At 46.8% G+C, this 23136-nt stretch overlaps 3 protein-coding genes and 1 long non-coding RNA gene across 5 annotated transcripts; 3 read left to right on the top strand and 1 right to left on the bottom strand.

Moving 5' to 3' along the window:
- Nucleotides 1–143: 143 nt before the first annotated feature.
- On the top strand, nucleotides 144–817 carry LOC147239037 (uncharacterized). Its single transcript, XR_015111788.1, has 3 exons — nucleotides 144–166; nucleotides 601–674; nucleotides 765–817. It is a non-coding gene; the product is annotated as an uncharacterized LOC147239037 (long non-coding RNA).
- Nucleotides 818–2066: 1249 nt separating this feature from the next.
- cfi (complement factor I) lies at nucleotides 2067–10645 on the top strand. Of its 2 annotated transcripts, XM_086197248.1 has the most exons (17): nucleotides 2567–2742; nucleotides 3049–3170; nucleotides 3449–3602; nucleotides 4767–4830; nucleotides 4908–5073; nucleotides 5165–5364; nucleotides 5689–5790; nucleotides 5858–5977; nucleotides 6072–6107; nucleotides 6483–6503; nucleotides 6862–7001; nucleotides 8209–8312; nucleotides 8830–8934; nucleotides 9181–9356; nucleotides 9948–10049; nucleotides 10163–10311; nucleotides 10495–10645. In XM_086197248.1, the coding sequence occupies exons 1-17, from the start codon at nucleotides 2665–2667 to the stop codon at nucleotides 10561–10563; spliced, it is 1908 nt and encodes a 635-aa protein (XP_086053374.1). In that variant the 5' UTR covers nucleotides 2567–2664; the 3' UTR covers nucleotides 10564–10645. The 2 variants fall into 2 exon arrangements, with proteins under 2 accessions (XP_086053375.1, XP_086053374.1); XM_086197249.1 differs by lacking the exon at nucleotides 6483–6503 and having other exon boundaries at nucleotides 2067–2742.
- LOC147239035 (calcium uniporter protein, mitochondrial-like) lies at nucleotides 10503–13858 on the bottom strand. The gene is made up of 9 exons (XM_086197254.1): nucleotides 13553–13858; nucleotides 13374–13431; nucleotides 12931–13098; nucleotides 12530–12634; nucleotides 12303–12460; nucleotides 11878–11984; nucleotides 11699–11795; nucleotides 11497–11613; nucleotides 10503–11026 (listed from the first exon to the last, which is right to left on the bottom strand). The coding sequence occupies exons 1-9, from the start codon at nucleotides 13610–13612 to the stop codon at nucleotides 10943–10945; spliced, it is 954 nt and encodes a 317-aa protein (XP_086053380.1). The 5' UTR covers nucleotides 13613–13858; the 3' UTR covers nucleotides 10503–10942.
- Nucleotides 13859–16347: 2489 nt separating this feature from the next.
- Nucleotides 16348–18671, top strand: LOC147239034 (dickkopf-related protein 2-like). Its single transcript, XM_086196581.1, has 5 exons — nucleotides 16348–16454; nucleotides 17016–17256; nucleotides 17332–17488; nucleotides 17814–17942; nucleotides 18070–18671. The coding sequence occupies exons 1-5, from the start codon at nucleotides 16348–16350 to the stop codon at nucleotides 18432–18434; spliced, it is 999 nt and encodes a 332-aa protein (XP_086052707.1). The 3' UTR covers nucleotides 18435–18671.
- The last annotated feature ends 4465 nt before the right edge of the window (nucleotides 18672–23136 follow it).

Here is a 23136-nt window from a genome sequence, read left to right as displayed (position 1 = left end):
GCTAACAATTAGCCGTTGACCCATTCAGCCTCAGAGGCACTCTGTCTCAGCTGTTTGAGGTCCTGTAATATTCACATTTAGTCATTTGGGGAACTCCATTGTTGTAATTTATTATCTTCCCATACTTTAGCATCAAGCACATTGTAGCAACTAAAGCAACAAAAATGTAAGTTTGTACAACCTTTTGTGGTCAAGATTAGTGACGAGTCCAGTCCTGTTTGTGTGAGTCAACAGGCTTCGAACCCCAAAATGCTGAAATGGGAACTTTCCTGCACTTTAGCCATTAGCTGCAGCTGTTGTTGGAGATGTAGCACTCTGGACATTGCAGTATAAATTTCAGCTCATTTTTTGTTTTAATTCATCATTATTATCGTATGATTAGCTTGTCTCAGGTACTAGCTGACACAGCTAAACATGTCATAACTCATCTCAGGGCTACACTGTGCTGCAACATAGTTTACCGCTCCGCGTGCTAGCTTCCATGCTCACAGTCTTATGCTGGTAACACGGAGACAAGCTAATGATTGATTAGTGACGTATACATCAGAAAACTGATGAGGAGAGAATAAATTTGAAATATCTCTGGCTGTGCGACCGTAGGCTTCCAGACCTGAACCGGTTCTGGTGTTGGTCAGGATGCAGTCACTCTGCTGCTGCTGCCTCCCCTAGTTAGGGTGAGTTTACAATTCTAAGTCTCAGAGGTACATCTCCTCCCATGGAACACTTTGTATCTCTACATGTTTTTGAATTGCTTAACTTATTAGCGGCAGCCCCGTGGAGCAGTGGTCCTCCCTGTGGCCCCCCAGCAAGAAGGTTGTGGGTGGAGCAGTGGTCCTCCCTGTGGCCCCCAGCAAGAAGGTTGTGGGTGGAGCCCCGGCTGCAGCACGGGGTCTTTCTGGGTGAGTCTCCATGTTCTCCCTGTTCCTGCTGGGTTCTCTCTGGTACTCCAGCTTCCTCCACAGTCCAAAGACATCAAGAGGGACCAGGTTAATCCAGACTCTAAATTGACCGTAGGCGTGGCTGGGAGAGCCAATGGTTGTCTGTCTCTATGTGTTGGCCCTGCCATGGACTGGTGACCTGTCCAGGGGGAAGGCTGCTGGGATAGGCTCCACCCCCACCACCCTCAACAGGAGAAGAGGGGGAACATGGAGGGATGGATGATGGAGGGATGGATGGATGGATGATGGATGGATGGAGGATGGATGAATGGAGGGATGATGGGTGGATGATGGGTGGAAGAATGGATGATGGATGGATGGAGGATGGATGAATGGAGGGATGATGGATGGAGGGATGAAGACCATGAAAAGACATTTATGTGAAAGTAAAACATTCAAAATGAAATTCAGCAGGGTGGCCCGGTGGAGCAGTGGTCCTCCCTGTGGCCCCCATCAAGAAGGTTGTGGGTGGAGCAGTGGTCCTCACTGTGGCCCCCCAGCAAGAAGGTTGAGGGTGGAGCAGTGGTCCTCCCTGAGGCCCCCAGCAAGAAGGTTGTGGGTGGAGCCCCGGCTGCAGCACGGGGTCTTTCTGGGTGAGTCTCCATGTTCTCCCTGTTCCTGCTGGGTTCTCTCTGGTACTCCAGCTTCCTCCACAGTCCAAAGACATCAAGAGGGACCAGGTTAATCCAGACTCTAAATTGACCGTAGGCGTGGCTGGGAGAGCCAATGGTTGTCTGTCTCTATGTGTTGGCCCTGCCATGGACTGGTGACCTGTCCAGGGGGAAGGCTGCTGGGATAGGCTCCACCCCCACCACCCTCAACAGGAGGAGAGGGAGAACATGGAGGGATGGATGGATGAATGGGTGGATGGATGATGGAGGATGGATGGGTGGATTGATTTAGTTTAACCAGTGGTGTCGATGTAGTGGTTTCCAGTGGTGTTGGTGGTGCCGGTGTAGTGGTTTCCAGTGGTGCGGGTGTAGTGGTTTCCAGTGGTGCTGGTGGTGCTGGTGTAGTGGTTTCCAGTGGTGCTGGTGGTGCCGGTGTAGTGGTTTCCAGTGGTTTCCAGTGGTGCCGGTGTAGTGGTTTCCAGTGGTGCCGGTGTAGTGGTTTCCAGTGGTGCTGGTGGTGTCGGTGTAGTGGTTTCCAGTGGTGCTGGTGGTGTTGGTGTAGTGGTTTCCAGTGGTGCCGGTGTAGTGGTTTCCAGTGGTGCTGGTGGTGTCGGTGTAGTGGTTTCCAGTGGTGCTGGTGGTGTCGGTGTAGTGGTTTCCAGTGGTGTCGGTGTAGTGGTTTCCAGTGGTGCCTGCAGAGTTTGTGAGGTCACAGAGGTTGGGAGGTCTATTGACTCAGTGTTGAACATTAACTGGTTTGTGTCCAGGCTCCTGGTGGAGGCCTGCACTCGTCCTCCTGTGGTCTCACTGGTCTCCGTCTGTGTGCTGGTCAGCTGAATCTGTTCTCTGCTGGTGGAGACGATAATAATTTGTTCCTGTTTGATCTGAATGAAACTCCTTCCCCTGGAACATCCACTGTTTGTGTTGGCTTCATGAAATCTGGGGTTTCCCGGCACTTCAACCACAAACAATCAATGCTGGTAATGAGACAAGCTAATGATTGACTGATGATGTCATCAGGCTTGTCAGTCAGCAGAGAACAACTGCACACATCTCCAGAGGCTTCTGTCCAATAAAAGCACGTTGTAGTTGTCGGCAGACTTTCAGAAAGCAGGATGTCCTCTGCAGTCAGGATGAAATCAACCACCGCGTCTCTCCTCCTCCACGTCCTGCTGGTGTCTCTCTCTGGACCGGTGAGTCAACCCTGACGGTTTCCCTCTACTGGGCATTTGGACTTGTGTGCCTTCACTATGTGACATTTCCAAAGATCTGAATGCAGGAGTGTGTCAGATCATCGTGTGTCTGTCCAGGAAGATGAAACATGCTCTCGTCCAAGTGTAGCAAAGCAGGAAGTGAGAGTTTGTGGCGTTCAACTACAAAATCATTAGCTAACCAATAAATGTGTGAATCCTCACAGTCAACTTGATGTCTTCGGCAAGGTGACGCACACACTAACCACGTTGAGCAGGTTTGAGTGTTTTTATCACCCCCCCCCCCAGGTGATGTGTCAGAGCCAGCTGATACCCACCCCCACCCCTCCGGCCACCAGCCCAAACCCCACATCTGCTACAAGCCCTGAGAAGGATGGGTTTCTAGGTCCAGAGGAGTGTCTGAACAAGAAGTACGTGTCCTTCCTCTGACCGGCTGCCTCTGGGCCTCGGTGTCTCCTTAGAGTCTCAGTGATTCATTCAGCCTGGTTCTCAACCAGGACCACACAGGTGTCGTGCGCCCCCACTACTAACACCCGGGCCTCGGTCACATGACCCAGCAGGTCTTACAACATTATGAATTTGGCAATATATGAAAAATGCTCTAAAACAATCATTTTATTGTGTACCATGAGGGAACAAAGACAGACGTTCAGTATGTGTCATCAGGCTGATTATTACGTGTCATCAGGTTGACTCGGGCGTCATGTGACCTGGTGTTCTGCCCTCCGTGGGAGCGCTGCATTGATGGACGTTGCTCCTGTAAACCACCTTATAAATGTCCTTTTGAGAACGTCACGCCAGTTTGTGGACGGGACGGCAGGAGCTACCGCTCGTACTGCCAGGTAAAACTCTGATGTACCTTCTACGCCCGGCACATAGACTGGAGGAAACAGGTACTTGATCCCCGATCCCCGCTGATTCTGAAAGTTTGCACACTGACAAAGAAATGAACAGTTTATGATTTTTTAGGTTTTTTTAACAGTGAGAGATAGAATATCAAAAATGAAATCCAGAAAATTATATAGAATTAAAGATATAAATTAATTTGCATTTCACTGAGGGAAGTACAGTAAGTATTTGACCCCTAGCAAAACAGGAGTTGCTGACTTGTTAGCAGTCCGACGTTTCTTGTCGTTGCTCACCAGGGTTGCACACACCAGCGCTGCAGGATCTGAACCCATTGCGTCTCAGTGTGTTACCAGTGGTTTTCTTGGTGACTGTGGTCCCAGCTGCCTTGAGGTCATCAACAAGCTCCTCCCATGCCGTTCTGGGCTGACCCCTCACCTTTCTCATGATCATTGAGACCCCACAAAGCGATATCTTGCGTTGGGCCCAGAACGGCGCAGGAGGTTGACTGACAATCATGGTGCGCTTCATCCACTTCCGAATAATAATCGCACCTGCACTTGTCACCTTCTCATCCTGCTTGGTACTCATGGTTGTGTTGCCCAGTCCAGCCTTGAGCAGGTCTACAGTTTTGTTCCTGAATGATCTGTAGACAGCTTGTTGGTCTTGCCCTTGGTGGAGATGTTGGAGTGTCATCGATTGAGTCTGTGGGCAGGTGTCTTTTATCCAGGTGACAAGTTTACTGAGATTTGTGGGAGCCAGCATTCTTAATGGTTGCTAGGGGTCAACTACTTATTTCCCTCAATGAAATGCAAATTCATTTATATCTTTGATTTTATTTAATTTTCTGGATTTTTGTTTTGCTATTCTATCTTCACTGTTAAAATAAAGCTACCATAAAAATCATGGACTGTTCATTTCTTTGTCAGTGTGCAAATTTTCAAAATCAGCGGGGATCAAATTCTTATTTCCTCCGGTGTGCCTGCACAGATGTGAGCGTAAGCCCCAGTAAACCCAGTAAGGCAGCTGACGCATATTGGAGACTTTGGTCAGTGCGTTTGAATGTGTAAAAAGGCAAAATAATCAGTAAAACTTTGGGAATCCAGGTGGTCCAGAATACCAACTATACTTTCATTGGTCATCTGTTTTCTGTTCTCCAGGCGATGGCGATCTCATGTCGGACCAACAAACCCACCATGTCTCATTTTGGGGAAACCTGCACAAGTTTGTTCTCGCCCATGTTTCTGGTTTTATTGGTGTCACTCATACTTGCAACCATCATGATTTCTCTCTGACCACAGAGGAGCAGCCCAAGTTCAGAAGCTCAGTGGACCCAGACTCTGGAGTGGTCCGCCTCTTTGTCCCTGACAATGTGAGCCCTGGCGGTGGCGAGGAGTTGCTGATATGCTGGAAGCTGTGGGACATGGCGAGCGCAAATGTTGCGTGCAAGGATGAGGGGAACCCACTGTGAGACAACGTTATTCACAGGCAAACATCACAACTTCAAAGCTGTCGCTCTATTAGCATCCTCCAACCACTGTGCTGTGTGTGGTTGCAGTGGCGCCATGTCTGTGGGTTCCGAGTTGTATTATTCCTTGAGGTCCAAACATGCCGGCACATTGCCAGGCAGCTGCGTGAGCGTCCGCTGCCAAGGTTATGAGACGTCCCTGGCCGAGTGTGTGATCTATGACAGGATCAAGATTGGCCTGAGGAAGATCGCTACGGCAACCTGCTATAACGCATCGCTGGCAACAAAAGGTCAGTAAATATGGGTTCTACGCAGATTCTGTTCAAGTTGTATCTTCAGTCAGATGTAAACGATAAAGTGAAACTTCACCCTGAAAGTGTATTCTATCTTTCAAGTACGGACCAGTAGGAGTCTTGAGCTCACTAAGAGGTCCTCCCCTTCTTCACTTCTGTCACTTCTTACTGACTCCAGAATGCAGGAAGAGCCAGCCATGTATATTTAGCTGGAAGCTAACGGGGACTGATGCTCACAATGGCGAGAAGCCACTAGTCTATAGTCTGTTAGTCTTTGTTTCATTTTGCAGTGCAATGGCAGTTTGTACCTGTCCTTTTCAGACTGTGGCTTCACATGTGCTAACCAGAAGTGTGTGTCGCTGAACCAGACGTGCAATGGCGTGGACGACTGCGGCGACCGCAGCGATGAGATGTGCTGCGAAAGTAAAGCAAACTCAAGCATGTCCTTGTCCTGTATGTCGCTGGGTAAATCACACCGTGCGTTTGTCAGAATGCAGGAGCAGAAGTCTCCGCTGTAAGACGGGAGTGTGTGTGCACGAAGACATGCTGCGCGATGGACAGGTAGACTGTCTGGATGGCGAGGACGAATCAGCGATACACCAGAAGCCCAGTGAGACACACCTCTCAAGAGCATCAAAGACCAGTAAAGCCAAACTGAAAAATCACTGATGCCCCACTGTCTGTCTCTCTGTCTGCCCCCCCAGGGTCGGAGCAGGTCCACCCAGCGCTCAGAAACTCAGGTACTCCTCTAGTAGAGCTCAACAGGGAGGTTCCGGAAGTTAAAATCCCACCATAATGTTGGAACCATCTGAGGTTCCAAGCCAGCTGGACTCTTTTAATCAGGTCATCTGGCTGCCCTCTTCTTCTTCAGTGGTAGATGGTAGAATTAGCACCCCCTGCTGCTCACCTCCATCAACCACCTCATTATTTTCACACAATAGTAGAGGACAGAGGGATAAATTCATGCATCTGCTCGCTGGTTTCTTGGTTCCAGGTTTAAAAGTCTTGATATGAGAAAATAAGCGGGACATTCACTTCCAGAACCAGAACAATTGACCCCTTTGACTGTCTGTGGTGGCGATGATGCTGATGACGTTTCCTTTTCTTTATTTCAGAATACATCTCGCCCAGAGAGGGTATGTCCCCTCAGAACTGACTAGTGGACAGGGTCGTAGTACCTTGTCGTCTAATAGCACCTTAGACCTCAGAAGGTTCTACAACTGCCTTGTTCCCCTTTGTTCTACTAAGAGGTAACATCGGCATTCAATTGGATTTGAGTTCAGGTTCAACAGGAAGTGGTCATGTAAGCAATGAGGTGTGTTTGTAGTCCAACAGGAAGTGTCATCTCCTGGTTCCTCCACCAGCAGCCAATGGGATTGCTCCATGTGTTTCTGGATGATTGAACTGGAAAATTAGCTCTGTAGTGGCAGACTAACTTCAAAGACAATGTGTGTGTGTGTGTGTGTGTGTGTGTGTGTGTGTGTGTGTGTGTAGAAACAGCAGCCAACCGAGAGCATATGGAGTCACAGTTGTACTGTGGGATTCCCAACGCGACCATGGTGGATGATGAAGACCCGGAGGAGCGAGTGAAGACGCGATTCAAGAGGGTCATTGGAGGAACTCAAGCCAAACCGGTCTGAGAGAACCCAGAGCACTTTTCTAACATGAGTGTGTGTGAGTGTGTGTGAAGGGGGGCAGGAGAAAGAGTCATTCTTGTGATTCAGTCCAGCAAGATAAAATACACTGGGTCTGATCTCCATGGCACCAGGCGGCTGGCGATGGGGGGGTGATGGTGATGCAGCAGTGTTGTTGTTGCATCACCGTGTACTGGATGTGTTGTTGAGGGTATCGCTGATGTCGAATTATTGATTGTGGTTAGATTATAGAGGGAAGGAAAAATCTGTCTGAATTCTTGCTTGTGTTGTACGTCGCTTTGGACAAAAGCCAAATGAAATGGTACAATTGTAGAACTGTAAATCATAGAACTGTAATTTGTAGAACTGTAAATCATAGAACTGTAAATCATAGAACTGTAATTTGTAGAACTGTAAATTATAGAACTGTAATTTGTAGAACTGTAAATCATAGAACTGTAATTTGTAGAACTGTAAATCATAGAACTGTAATTTGTAGAACTGTAAATTATAGAACTGTAATTTGTAGAACTGTAAATCATAGAACTGTAAATCATAGAACTGTAAATCATAGAACTGTAATTTGTAGAACTAATTTGTAGAACTGCAAATCATAGAACTGTAATTTGTAGAACTGTAAATCATAGAACTGTAATTTGTAGAACTGTAAATCATAGAACTGTAAATCAGAACTGTAATTTGTAGAACTGCAAATCATAGAACTGTAATTTGTAGAACTGTAAATCATAGAACTGTAATTTGTAGAACTGTAAATCATAGAACTGTAAATCAGAACTGTAATTTGTAGAACTGTAATTTGTAGAACTGTAAATCATAGAACTGTAAATCAGAACTGTAATTTGTAGAACTGTAATTTGTAGAACTGTAAATCATAGAACTGTAAATCAGAACTGTAATTTGTAGAACTGTAATTTGTAGAACTGCAAATCATAGAACTGTAAATCATAGAACTGTAAATCATAGAACTGTAATTTGTAGAACTGTAAATCATAGAACTGTAAATCATAGAACTGTATGCCTGATTGACCCTAAAGACCCTAACGGGGTCTAAGAAGAGGAAACAAAAATGCTCTGAATGAGCTTAGCAGTGGCTAAATCCAGGGGCCCCTCCAGGTGCCAGTGGGGTGCGGGTGTTGATTCGGGGTTCCCAGACTGATGGACTGAAGCGTTCCTGCTGTTTGTGCAGACTCAGATTCAGTGGCAGATCGCTCTGGTGGACAACAGAAAGATCCACTGTGGCGGCGCGTTCATCGGAGGATGCTGGGTGATAACTGCTGCTCACTGCGTCAGGTAGTAACAATAACAAGGATAATAATGATAACAAACGGTATTTTTACAGCACCTTTCCAGTAAGAAATGCAGTTCAAAATGCTTTCCAGAAAGAGATTGAAATGCTGTAAAAGCATAATAAAACATGAAGAGTCATGATATTAAAAAATCAGGTACATAACAGTAAAAGTAAAAAGGCAGTATTAAACCATCATGTGTGATCAGTCCGAACTGCACTAAGAATCGTAGTAATGAAGAAAAACAAAGGTTAAGTAAAATTCATACTTAAAAATGCAGCAAGAACAACAGTCAGTAAAGGAGTGCAGCAGGGAGGAGGTGAAGGCCGTTCACTGCCCAGGTACACAGGTATTTGAGAGCAGGAAGTAGCATGAGTACGCTCGCCTGATTAGCTCGGACCTAAGGTGATGAGCTAGCTGGACCTCCAACTGATTACAGAAATAAAATTCTAAACATTTCTATTTCCTGTGAAGCCGATTGTGTGTTTGTGATACTGGTGTCTCCTGCTGTGTTTCCCCAGGCCCAACCCCTCAGCCTTCATGGTGAAGTTCTCTCTCTGGAAGAAGTCCAGACCTCAGAACACCACAGACATCGCTCCTGTGGCAGAGATCCACATCCACCCACGGTATCCACCTCCCTGCTTACCCTGCAAGCTAACTGTTTACCTAGCCAGCTAGCCACTTAGCTATTTATTCAGTTATTTACCAAGCTAGTTAGCTACTAAGGTATTTACCCAGTCAGCTAGCCACTTTGCAATTTACTCAGTTATTTACCATACTGGTCAGCTACGCAGCCATTTACCCAGCTAGTTAGCTAATTATAGTTAGCTCAGATGTTGCACAAACACATTAATGTTGATGCTCTGTTGCAGATACAACCCCAGCAGCTATGAGAACGACATTGCTCTGATACGACTGAAGAACCTTCCATTCCTGGACAAATGTCTGGAGGACAACCCGGCCATCAGCGCCATCTGTGTCCCCTGGTCCACCCAGCTGTTCCAGCCCAACCACACCTGCAGCATCTCTGGATGGGGACGAACTGCTGGTACTGTCCCACTTTGACCTGAAGAACATCTGAATGGATTTCCCTGAGAACATGTGAAAACGTTCCTTTCAGGCACTTGCTCCATTGTGCATTCACAACAGTTTCTGTTCGGGGGGGGGGGGGGGGGCGGTCCTTACATGGCGGAATAATGAGAGAACATTCTAAACGTGGGGATGTTCCTTCCTTTGTTCCAGGGAAGGCAGACCTTATCTGGTAGATGTGCAGGGTGTTCTGGGCATGTTTACAGAATAATAGGAAGGACGATTTCAGAACCAGTTATGCACTACAGGAACCTTCAGGGGACCGACACTAGACTTCCTTTTGAGTTTGTAGTTTAATTCGTCTGTCACACAACTAACCCACAGGCTGAAGTTTTCTCTCATCAGTTTTCTACAGGAAATGCTGAAGAAATGTTCCTTACACGTTCCTCTAAATCATTCCCTGAATGTCCTCAGAGCATCCCAAACGTTCCCTCTGGATTAGCTCAACTTGCTCCCCAACGTTTAGGGTGGTTGACACTTGTAGCTCGTTTGCTGGAAGGTTGCTCATGGAGAAGCGACCGTGCTGATCAAGATGTCTGAATGTTGGCAGAGGGGAGGGCGGCTCAGGTTCTGATGTGGGCCAACGTGTCCCTCATCGATGACTGCCAGAGGTTCTACAAAGATAGCTTCAAACCTGGCATGATGTGTGCAGGTGGGTGTGTCCTCTAGAACAGCAGCAGCCAGGTGGACACAGTGCACGAGTAAAGGTGTGTGTGTGTGTGTGTGTGTGTGTGTGTGTGTGTGCGCGCGCACGCACGTGTGTAGGTGACCTGGAGGGCAACGTGGACTCCTGTCAGGGGGATAGCGGAGGTCCTCTGGTGTGTGAGGACGAACTCGGGGTTTCCTACCTGTGGGGCGTGGTCAGCTGGGGTGAGAGGTGCGGCCAGCCAGAGTACCCTGGAGTCTATACTCAGGTGAAATATATATACGCTGTATGTGTGTGTGTGTATATATATATATATATATACTGTATATACATATATATATATATATATATATATATATATATATATATATACACACATACATACTGTATATACATATATACTATGTACTCTATACTTGTACAGCTAATATGAGTTCCTGGCGTGTGGCAGGTGGCTCACTACTTCGAGTGGATTCGGCAGTACACGGGCTGGCCCGCCGTCACCAGGTTCAACACCTGACACACACCTGCTTCTACTGGACTGTCTGTTATGGAAGGAATTTCACACTGCAACTCTGAATAAACTCCAAGAATCTGTGATGGTTAAATGTTGTTGGTTTACTGTGTTCTAGTGGTATTAGTACTGTATTTTCCTAAAGTACTTGATGTTTTTGCATACGATTTGTGACATTTTCCCACCAAAGCTGGAAGCCTCGAAACGTGAGTTTTGATGCGATGGGACCCTAAATGTTGGCTCGCTAACCGACATCTCGCTGAGACAACCCTTCTTCCACTCCTTTACTCTTTATTGAATACATAAAACCAAAATTCCTCAGATGCAAATTGTCAAACAAGATTTAAAATCTAATGTGACATAAAAAACAAAGTCCAACAAATTTTCAGTCAACTGTTTTTGGTGGCCTCTGATTGGCCGGCAGCAGTAAGTGGGCGTCGCTCCTCAAGCGCTGGAGGTCGTTCTCCACCTGAGCACAGGACGCAGGTCAATATTTCACTACACATTTGATGGAGGACATGAGAACTGTAAAGACACAATTCTTCCTGTACATGAATGCATTATGTTGTCAGTATTTGGATTATATTGTTGTTCTAGATTCTTATATTATTCAATCAAGATTTTAAATCAAAGTGAAAAACAGAAAAGGGGCGGGGCTTATTTCTTCATTGGGTTTCAACGTTTGGCAAAAACTAGAAACAAACCCCGAGACCAGACCTAGACCAGGTGTGAGCAGAGACTAACTGAACCTGACTAACTGAACCTGACTCTGAGTCTGAGCCTGAGCCTGAGCCTGAGCCTGAGCCTGAGCCTGAGCCTGAGTCTGAGCCTGAGCCTGAGCCTGAGCCTGAGCCTGAGCCTGAGCCTGAGCCTGAGTCTGAGCCTGAGCCTGAGCCTGAGCCTGAGCCTGAGCCTGAGGCAGGTGTGAGCGCTCCTCACCTGTGCCAGCTCCTCTTTCAGACGGTTGTATTTCTCCACATCAAATTTGCGTCGAGATGCTCGGCGGTGGAGGAAGTGGAGGAACTGACGATCTTTGACCTTTGGACAGATGAAGTCCTGAAGACACAACACACATATACACACACACACAAACACACATGTTCAGATGGTCCTCACAAAGATAGAGTTACAAAGGTCTTACCTGTCTAGTGAGGACGTAGTAGGAGAAAAAGATCATGCTGGTGCTGTAGGAGATGAAGTAGGTGACGGGTTCCATGACGTCCCACGCAAACACGTACCTACCGCACACGCCCAAATATGTCACGTGGCTGACAGGAGTGGAGAGGTGTGTGTGTGTGTGCGTGCGTGTGTGTTCAATACCAGGTGAGGTAAGCCAGGAACCCCCCCTGCAGTGACAGGTAGGCAAGTCCCACCCACCCCAGCACTGATGCGCGAGACTCCGCCTCCCAGGACAACTGGACTCTCATCTGTAAACACACGCAATACTTAAGGGTGTAACATCAGCAGTACTTGTTAGTATTTGAGCATATTCAGTGTGTAAACTTTGGTAGTATTCAGAAATATTTAAGTGCATTACTCCATGTATCAAATGCAGTATTTGGTATTACTAGCAAATCACTGAGACGCCTTAACTTATATATTATTAGAACATAATGTTAATAAATATATCAAATATAAGTTAAGGTGTTTCAATTATTTGCTCATGGAAACTGTTAATGATGATATATCGTTAGTATTTGAAGTGTGTGACAGTAGCAGTATTTGTCAGTATTTGGTCGCAGTACCGTCTCCAGCGGCTGCAGCTGCACTCTCAGGCTCTGTTGTCGCGCCAGCAGCTCGGCGTGCTGGACCAGGCGGCGCTGAGGAAGGCTGAGGGCGGAGTGAAGGAGGTGGACCACGTGTTTCATGTCGTCCAGACACAGGGCGTGTTCGTGAGAAGAGCCTGGAACACGCAGAACACTCGGTCACGGGACCACATGATATATGAAGCTCATGTGCCGGACACACCCACCTGGTCCAGGTGAGCACACGTCATACGTGATGTCATTGATGACCAGCTGGAAATCTTCATTTAAAACAGTTTCCATGAGCGTGCAGGAAGAGATTCTCTGCCCGTCTAAGTAAAGAGAGAGGGACGTTAGCGGCGAATAATCCTCGTTCCTCCAGAGGGGGACAGCCAGAGGGACAGGGAGGACGTCCTCACACCTGGAGGACGTCCTCACAGCTACATTTTATTTGTGTATTTCTTTTTGTCAGCTGGAAATGATTGAATATCAAAGCTCAGAGATTCTACACGTTTACCAGGTTGATGTTGGTGGAGGTTAAACTACTGATGACGTTCGTGGACATTTGATTAAGGAATCAAGGCTTTTACTCTGAAGGGACATTTCTCAGCATCCCCACTTCCTCTACCTCCATTCAGCAGGTTGGTGGTATGAATCTTGGGGTCAGTGGCGGTGATGTCACGCAGCAGGTCACCCACCGTGGTCAGCATGGGTGTCAGAGTGAAACGGCGCTCGCGACCCTCCGGGAGACACACAGACAGCACGGGGCGTCCGAAGCTGTAACGAACAGACGCACCTGGAAGAGAAAGCCTGAATGAGACACACCTTGATTCAGGCTCACAGGCCCTGGGTTGAGCTAAGCTAAGCTAAGCTAAGAAATGTCTTTGTACTGATTCAGTTCAACGCTCTTCCTCTGCCTGAGCAGCTTTGTTTTGAGCGTAATAAATACAAACAAACGACAACGGAAACAGAAGATGTTCTCCAACAAACGCGTCATGGCGGATCTACAAATCATCATCACAAGTCCATGAAAACAAATCTGTTTCTTTAAAACCATTCGAGAGCATTTACTGCTGGGTGGAGGGCGACTGGTGGAACTGGAAATGCAGGCAGACCAGACTGGACACACCTGGGACAGAGGAGACAACAGCGTTTGTGTCTTTTTCTCACTCGCAGAATAAAAAGTCCTAAGTTTAAGTGCCAGGGTTCTTCCCTGGTTCTAGTCACCGACCCACGTAAGAGGAACTCACCGTCCAGAGTCTGGCACGAGGACAGAAACTCAACCCGCAGAGGAATCTGGACACAAACATGACGGAGAGCAAGTGAAGACTTTGAGCGTCTGGAATCTCAGAGGGACAAGTAGGGACAGGCCAAGTCTGAGAGGGAGGTTCTTAACCCTCTCCTGGCCCAGCTGCAAAACCACCAGAGTCCTCCTGAAGGTGGCAACAGTTCTACAAGATAAACCAGGACTAAACCTCAGCTGAGTAAACTGACGTTCTAGCCGGTCCAAGTCAGCTGCTTCCACAGAACTCCACAACTGTCACTGGTGCACTTCAGCGTTTGTCCTCAAGGTGGATCTGTTCCCCCCCTCAAGTAATTTAGGCCACTCCCTGTAATACAGCACCGGGGAGTCTCAAAGTGAGGTTTAGGGACCCCCAAGGGACCTTGAGGATCTTCCTGGGGGTCTGAGTTTAATTCAAAGAGATTATTAATTGCAGTATTTTGCTGCTAAAGTTCTGAGAGTTTTCTAAACAAATATATTCTGCAGTTAAAAGCCTGTTAATTTACAGATGTTTCAGAAAGAAAGCACATTCAAGTCAAATTTCAGTTACAACGTTGGAAGAATTGTTGTCAGCTCAGCTTTCACCACGAGCCATGAACTCATCGGTGACTCATTTGTAACCAAACAGCAGGAGCTCGGATATGTTGTCAGGGTTATAGTGGTCATTTGTTCATATTTGTTGTCCAGAATCCAATAAATGGAGACGATGAATTTAATAAATCCTCTCCACCTTGAATTATCAGGGTGACAAAGTTGCAACGAGTCCACTTTCATATTTTAGTTGTATGGACAGTTTGTGCGTGCGTGCGTGTGTGCTTGCAGCTGTGACCTCAACCACTAGGTGTCCCCAGATCCTCTTTGACCTCCAGAAGCAAACTGTACACCAGCAGAATTCTGAGCTGGAGACAGAGACGCTGCTTGGTCACTCTGACGTGTCTTTGGAGTGGAGCTGCTGTGAGCAGCCAACTGGTTTCACTGGGTTCTAATGCAGCCGTGTAGAATGAAACTCATGACATCACACCAGCAAGCGCCATTAAAGATGACTTATTTATCTCCTTTGACGGTTGCCGCTCTGATCCTATCAGCTCCGCTCAAACACGCAGGCTTTCGTGAGCAAAGAAAAGGTCACGGCCAAAGGTCACGGCATGATGAGGTGATATGAAAACATGCTGCTGGTGTTTGAAGTGAATGTCAAAACAATTATGTTCACATTTGATATGAAAGAGGACTGATGAGGCTCATCTGGAGCTGCTACTCTCAATAAACTATGTTTGTTTTATAATTGAACAATTATATATATTATACTTATATATTCATAAAACCCTTTTACAGCAAAGTCTATCCACAACAGACAAGGAGAGATCAACAACTCCACCATCAAAGCCAACAATCACCAAAGACACGGACAAATGATGGTCAATAATAATAAAAGATGATTTTCCTGCATGTGAAAACTACAAGAAAAAAAGAGATGCAGAAAATAAATCTGACAAAGTTTCCCAGCAAGATGAGCCTGAACCCAGCAGCTGGTGGAGGTTCCTGGTGTTGGCTGGTGCACTGTTGTCCATCTCTGTCCCTGTCCTCTGTCTCTCTGTCTCCTCTCCCTCTTTAACTCTGTCCCTCTCTCTCCTTCTGTCTCTCTGTCTTCCTCCATTCTCTGTCTTTGTCTCTGTCCATCAGTCTCTCCTCCTTTCTCTCTCTCTTTATCTCTGTCCCTCTCTTTCCTTCTGTCTCTCTGTCCTCCTCATTCTCTGTCTTTGTCTCTGTCCATCAGTCTCTCCTCCTTTCTCTCCCTCTTTATCTCTGTCCCTCTCTTTCCTTCTGTCTCTCTGTCCTCCTCCATTCTCTGTCTTTGTCTCTGTCCATCAGTCTCTCCTCCTTTCTTTCTCTCTTTATCTCTGTCCCTGTCTCTCTGTCTTCCTCCATTCTCTGTCTTTGTCTCTGTCCATCAGTCTCTCCTCCTTTCTCTCTCTTTATCTCTGTCCCTCTCTTTCCTTCTGTCTCTCTGTCCTCCTCCATTCTCTGTCTTTGTCTCTGTCCATCAGTCTCTCCTCCTTTCTCTCTCTTTATCTCTGTCCCTCTCTTTCCTTCTGTCTCTCTGTCTTCCTCCATTCTCTGTCTTTGTCTCTGTCCATCAGTCTCTCCTCCTTTCTCTCTCTTTATCTCTGTCCCTCTCTTTCCTTCTGTCTCTCTGTCCTCCTCCATTCTCTGTCTTTGTCTCTGTCCATCAGTCTCTCCTCCTGTCTCTCTCTCTTTATCTCTGTCTCTCTCTCTCCTTCTGTCTCTCTGTCTTCCTCCATTCTCTGTCTTTGTCTCTGTCCTGGTCTCTCTCCGTCCCCACTGATCCTGGATCTGCTCCACCTTCCTGCTGGTAAAGGAAGGTTCTGGTGGCTGCTGTTGCAGGATGTGCTGCTGATGGAGAATTGTTGGGTGGAGGTTCATTGAAGGAGGGAGGTGCTGGACCTGCTCTACTTGGACAGAGTCAGGACAGAACTTTGGTTGGGGTTTGGTGCCACACTAATGAACCTGACTGGACCAACGTTCCGTCTCCATGGCCACGCCTCTGTGGCTCCTCAGCTACGGTGGATCGCATCACTGCTCACCGCGTTTCTCGGTTTTTGTCTCCTGAGAAAAAAAAATCCCAAACCTGGACACCTCACGTTGTTGTTACTTAATGCCGTTTTGTTGGATGACCCCCCCACCCCCTCGTATCGATGGCTGGGGGGGGGGGGGGGGTATCAATGCGCGCGCGAGGTGCCGCGCATGCCAGCAGCCTATAAGGGTGAGCAGCGTCTCGGTGTCCCCACAGCCCCTCAGCAGAGCAGCCGCACCGGGACTTTACTGGGAATCAAGGAGTCTTTTACACTCAGGTAAGATTCCTGCTTCTTCAACCGTTCAGGGACTTGTTGGGTGAAGGTGACTTGGAAGTGGAAACCGGAACTTTTATTTCTTAGAAAGTTTGTTTGAGCGCCTGTGGAGGCTTTGATTCCATGACGGGCTTCTGTTTTACTTTAGACACGTTTTCTGTGTTAACCTGCCGACCTCAAGCTTTGACCCTGGAATCTGCTGGTGGGTTCAGGTGTTCTGTCTCAGGGGTTCTGTCTCAGGGGTTCTATCTCAGGTGTTCTGTCTCAGGTGTTCTGTCTCAGGTGTTCTGTCTCAGGGGTTCTATCTCAGGTGTTCTGTCTCAGGTGTTCTATCTCAGGTGTTCTGTCTCAGGTGTTCTATCTCAGGTGTTCTGTCTCAGGGGTTCTATCTCAGGGTTCCATCTCAGGGATCTCTCACACTTTTCCTCTGGTGATCTTCTGTCTTTACCTCTCTGTTTTCATGTCCCTGTCAGAACTGGGTGGTGACTTGTTCTTTGTCCTCTGATGACGTCCCCAGAGTTCCTGTGTCTCTCTGACTCTGATGTTTACTTCACTGACCTGTAGTTTTTCTCCCCTCCACCATGAAACTACATTTCCCTGTCCGATATCTGGTTGTGTCTTCACCACAGGCTTTACCATGACATGCTGGGCAGAGCAGCTGCTGTGTCTGGCACCGCTGCTCCTGACGTGGCCACCTGGGGGCGACACGCGCGTGCGGCTGAACTCCATCAGAACGGTGATCCTGCGGGAGGGCCAGGCACTGCCGGTGAACAGGAGCGCGTGGGAACCGAGCGTGGACCTGACGGTGAGTTCTGGTGCTCGCGAGTTTCTTCTGGTACCGACCCTGCGACGCCAATATGAAGGTGTGAATTCTTGGCAGCTCTATCAGTGCATGAGTGACCTGGAATGCAGAGAGGGAAGCTACTGCCACGCCCCCTCCAAAGGCTCCTCCCTCTCCCGCTGCCAGACCTGCCGCCGGAGGAAGAGGCGTTGCCATAGAGATGGGATGTGTTGTCCTGGCAACCGCTGCAGCAACAGTAAGATTTACCTTTACGTGTGTCTGTAGACGACCTGATGACCTCAAACACGGCGTGAACTCGCCTGTTCGTGTCTTGATTGATCCTGTTGAGCTGGAGTCAGAATATCAACCAAGTTCCATCGTCCACCATCTTGACTTCAAATCACAACATCTTGTTTAGGTATTTTGAAACGCTGACTCAGCTAATAGGACTCTCCTGGTCTTCACGTCCAATCTTGATTCCTGCTCAGCCTCGTCTGAACCTCCGTCACAAGACACTGATCTGAGCGCAGCTTCTGTCTCATGGTTTTGGGATCATAGCAAATGTCCTCTTGGTCCTCCAGATGTCTGCGTGGCTGAGGTGGACAGTCTGGCGTCCCAGCGGATCCCCGACTCTGATGGAGGGATGACTTTACCCCCTAAGAAGAAAGGCTGGAGGCAGAGAGGGCGGGTGGACCTCAAAGGACCATCAGGTAAAGCTGCTGTCTTATGTTTGTTTAACGACATTTATGGGGAACGTGCATATTGACTGTCATTAAAGTGTGTGTGTGTGTGTGTGTGTGTGTGTGTGTGTGTGTGTGTGTGTGTGTGTGTGTTCAGGTCAAGTCGGGGATCCTTGCATTCGCTCCTCTGACTGCTCCGACACTTTGTGCTGTGCTCGCCACTTCTGGACTCGCATCTGCAAGCCGGTGCTGCAGGAGGGACAGGTCTGCTCCCGACACCGCAGGAAGGGGAACCACGGCCTGGAACTGTTCCAGCGCTGCCCCTGTGGCAACGGCCTCAGCTGCCGTGTGCTGCGGGACCCCGTCCGCCCACCGTCATCATCGTCATTGCTGACAGCGGTAAAGGCCAAGTTTGCGGCTTCCTCTTCTTCACACCAATCAACTCCCCGCATGTCGGCGCTGTCGTCTCCAACAAAGTCATCAGCGGCGAAGAGCAGACTTCATGTGTGCCAGGGGAAGTGAGAAGGTGGACGCAAAGAGACTTGAAAGGAGCAAATGAGACAGGCGCTGGGAGGGGGACATGTTTACGCCCGTGAGGACGCGCTCCTCCCTGTATGCTCATGCTAATGAGTTTCCTGTCAGGCTGCATTCACACAGCGGCATGTGAAACCCTTGATGGTTCAGATCTGGTTTCCTCCCGGGTGTCTAGACAGGCTGAAACCAGCTTCAGATCTGGTTTGACCCCATTTACACAGACAGGAAAACACTTTAATATGGAAAACCTCTGTTGTAATCAGGTGACTGGCAGGACCATGAATCTCTCCACACATAAAATGAATGTTTGCTCTGAACTTATTTGCTGCAAACATACCAACCTTTGTCAGCTAAATGTTAAGTCAATTTCATAACAGCAGTAAAAACTCCATTTATTTGCAGTAAAATTAAGTAGATTTGTTGGGGCTCTGTGGATGTTGTCACTGCTGTAGCTAGCCGCCAGCTAACCCTGTGAGTCCCAGGTCCTGAGCTAGCTTGTAGCCGGTCCTAAGACCTGCAAATGGTGCTTCAGATTCATTTGGGGTCAGTAATTGGTGAGTGGGCTGTGCATTTTGACAAAGGTGACAACATTTACTGTCTTTTATACATCCAATGTGTATTTATTAGTAAGGAAATGACACCTTCTCTATTTCTTCTGTCATTTAGAAATTAAAGTCGCTGTTTTTCCTCCTAATCAAATTGCTTCTTCGACTGTGCACTAAAACCACAATACGGCTACAATTCTTCTTGTAATTAAAGATTCTAAAAATATACAATGTTATAAAGAACAGCCTATTTACCTGAACTCAGGTTCATCCATTTTCACAAATTTGACACTTTTTGTTTGTGCTGTTACTTCCTAACAGTAACCTCTTCTGCAGTCCATACTTCCCTCAACAGATGATCTTTTGTGCTTGCATCTGGAATAATTTTTTTCTCCCCCATTTTAACATTAACAAAAAAAAAATTCTGATGTGTCAAAAAGAGTTTTAGTTTCCCTCCAAGTGTGATCTTTGCTCTTCTAGCTGCTACAGTGTTAGCTGCTACAGTGTTAGCTGCTACAGTGTTAGCTGCTACAGTGTGAGCTGCTACAGTGTGAGCTGCTACATTGTGAGCTGCTACAGTGTGAGCTGCTACAGTGTGAGCTGCTACAGTGTGAGCTGCTACATTGTGAGCTGCTACATTGTGAGTTGCTACAGTGTGAGCTGCTACAGTGTGAGCTGCTACATTGTGAGCTGCTACAGTGTGAGCTGCTACAGTGTTAGCTGCTACATTGTGAGCTGCTACAGTGTGAGCTGCTACAGTGTGAGCTGCTACATTGTGAGCTGCTACAGTGTGAGCTGCTACATTGTGAGCTGCTACAGTGTGAGCTGCTACATTGTGAGCTGCTACATTGTGAGCTGCTACATTGTGAGCTGCTACAGTGTGAGCTGCTACATTGTGAGCTGCTACATTGTGAGCTGCTACAGTGTGAGCTGCTACAGTGTGAGCTGCTACAGTGTGAGCTGCTACATTGTGAGCTGCTACATTGTGAGCTGCTACATTGTGAGCTGCTACAGTGTGAGCTGCTACATTGTGAGCTGCTACAGTGTTAGCTGCTACAGTGTTAGCTGCTACATTGTGAGCTGCTACAGTGTGAGCTGCTACAGTGTGAGCTGCTACATTGTGAGTTGCTACAGTGTGAGCTGCTACAGTGTGAGCTGCTACATTGTGAGCTGCTACATTGTGAGCTGCTACAGTGTGAGCTGCTACAGTGTGAGCTGCTACATTGTGAGCTGCTACATTGTGAGCTGCTACATTGTGAGCTGCTACATTGTGAGCTGCTACATTGTGAGCTGCTACATTGTGAGCTGCTACATGAGCCAAGCTTGCACGAATCGTTGAAATGTTGGCTATAAGCTTTCAAATGGTCAATAATTTTAGGTGGAATTGAAGCAAAAGTTTCTGTTTTGGATTTCTACTTTCCAACGTCTGTTAAACACATTTGAGGAGCAAAAAGTGGGCGTGGACAGAACCTGGTCCTTATTCAGGTCTGAACTTTGAAAGCGACCGTCCCTGAGGTTTGGTTGAAGGTCTCGTTTGTTTGCACTGTTGCCATTGCGGAAGCTATTTTCCTACAAGTTGTTTTCCTTGTTTTTAAGATGAACCATGGGATTATTATGTGATTGTGTGTTTCAGTCTATTTGGGGTTTATTTCATCACATGAGGAAGGATTTAATGTTTCTGTAGCTATAAGATTGTTAGTCTGTTTTTTAGATTAAAAGAAACGGACATTTCCATTATGTTCTTTTTTAGTGTATTTATTTTCATTTACTGCTGAATGGGAGCGAATATCTGACACTACAGGTTCTTCCATCTGCTGGATTGAAGCTTCCAATAAAATGCTCATCTCTGGTTTGTGGTGGTGTACGGAGGCCATAATTCCCTGTGTGCTTGCTCGGGTTGTCGCTGTCATTTAAGCAGCAAAAAGAATGCTAAGATCGGAGGTTTTTCATCTCCCAAAACACTGACATAAATTAAATATTTCACATTTAAATGGATCAAATGTTCCACTTGAAGTCCCAAATTGTTTTATCGCCCACGAGCTAACTGGTACTGGAGCTTTTTGAACCATATTTAGATGCTAAGTCAAAATCATGAGAGGCCAGTGAGCCTCTGTCGGTAGAACACCAGAACTGACTGTAGTGTCTCAGAGGAACCATCATTAACTGGTACCACTAGTCAGTGAGTCTCAGTCAACTGAGATGACCCAGTAAATATGACCTGAACCACTTTAGTGTGGTTCCTTTAATACCAGTGACAGGTTCCAGTCTCTGTAGAAGGATATGGTGGTCAATGGTATCAAAGCTGCACTGAGATCTAATCAGACCAGCACAGAGACCAGTCCCTCATCTGGTTCCAGTAGGAGGTCACTGGTACCTTTGACTAGTTCTGTTTCTGTGCTAGGATGAACCTGGAACCTGACTGAATCCTCCAATCAGCTGTTGCTGTGGAGAAGTCCCAGAGCTGTTTAGCAGCTGCTTTCTCCAGAACCTTGGAGAGAAAAGGAAGATGTGATGTTGGTCTGTAGTTGGCAGAACTTCTGGATCCAGGCTTGTTTTTGAGGAGGGTTTAATTCCTGCTACTTTAAAGGACTGAGGGACGGAACCAGATACCAGCGCCACATTGATCATATCTAAGAGGGAGGGGCTAACGAGGGGAGAGAGTCTTGGAGCAGCTTAGTTGGGATGGGGTCTAGGAGATAGGTGGAGGTTTAGAGGAGGACATTATTGAACTGAGCTCATGAAGGCTGATGGGAGAAAAACTATCCAAGTGTGTGTCTGGTCCTCCAGCTGCCTCTAAGGTTCTGGGTTCTAGGGGCCATGTTGTCAGCTGATGGCAGCAGGAGAAGAAGTTTCTCTCTAATCAGGAGAATTTTGTCATTAAAGAAGTCCATGAACTCTTTGCTGCCCAGGGAAACAGGACTACTTGGTTCAGTAGAGCTGTGGCTCTCTGTCAGTCTGGCTCCAGGAATGAAGAGGAACCTGGGTTGTTCTTGTGTTCCTCTATTAGTGCTGAGTAGTCGGCTGCTGTGGTTCTACCAAGGGCTTTCTTCTAGGTTCTAAGGCCATCTTACCAGACTACATGTGACTCCTCCAGTTTGGAGCAGCGCCATCTTCTCTCCAGTTTCTGGGTTTCTTGTTGAAGCTGTCAGGTTCCAGAACCGTACCAAGGTTCTTGTTTCCTTGGATTCACAGTTTTCTGTTTTAGTGGGCCAGTAGAGTCCAGAGTTGTTGCTAAGGTGCTGCTGCTCTATGATAAAATGATCAGTTTGGGAGGGACGAGGGAGGACAACAGCGCCCTCTGTTACAGTGGGACATGACACTGAAAAATATACTAGCAATGTAAGTTTTAGACACAAAACTATAGCTGACATGTAGAACACACAATTACACGGCTGTAAATGCACAGGATCCATTATACACAAGTCCCTGTGTGGACCAGCCTGCTAGCTCACAAATATCACCGCTTAGTTTCACAAATTCCTCCACTGCAGCTTTTGAAATTGTAGTTTTCAACAAACTATAGTTTGAGATTTAATACGACCTCAGAATCAGATGCAAACACCCCTCATCCCCGACATGCTAACTTCCTGTTGGACTACAAACACCCCTCATCCCCGACATGCTAACTTCCTGTTGGACTACAAACACCCCTCATCCCCGACATGCTAACTTCCTGTTGGACTACAAACACCCCTCATCCCCGACATGCTAACTTCCTGTTGGACTACAAAAATACTTCATAGCAAGCAGCACATGTCCCTTTTTTTTAAGTATATTTTTTATTCAAGAAAGTACAAAGTAAGATGCATTTAAATACAATATCTTGAATTAGATTTTTTTCTTTTTAACAGACAAAACCCACCCATCCACAACACCCATATACTGCTGTAAAGGGGAAGAAAAAACAAACATAAGCATAGATAGCAAAGTTACATAAATGAAAAACATCATAAATTAAATAAATAAAGAGGAAAACAATAATAATAATAATGATAATAGTAATAGTGACAAGAATTAAAGAGTCTGTACAATGGTGAAGTTGAAAATCAAAATCAAATCAAATAAAAAAAAATTATAAAAAATTAATGACAGACAATGACAGACAGGTTCAAGTACATGTCAATGATGAGGCAAGATCAGATATT

Source organism: Aulostomus chinensis, chromosome 24, assembly GCF_037954235.1.
Source record: "Aulostomus chinensis isolate RoL2024-O1b breed Wild chromosome 24, RoL_Achi_v1.0, whole genome shotgun sequence".
Taxonomy (NCBI): Eukaryota; Metazoa; Chordata; class Actinopteri; order Syngnathiformes; family Aulostomidae; genus Aulostomus; species Aulostomus chinensis.
The sequence above is the reverse complement of the archived record's forward strand: the minus strand, read 5'-3'. Positions and strand labels throughout refer to the sequence as shown.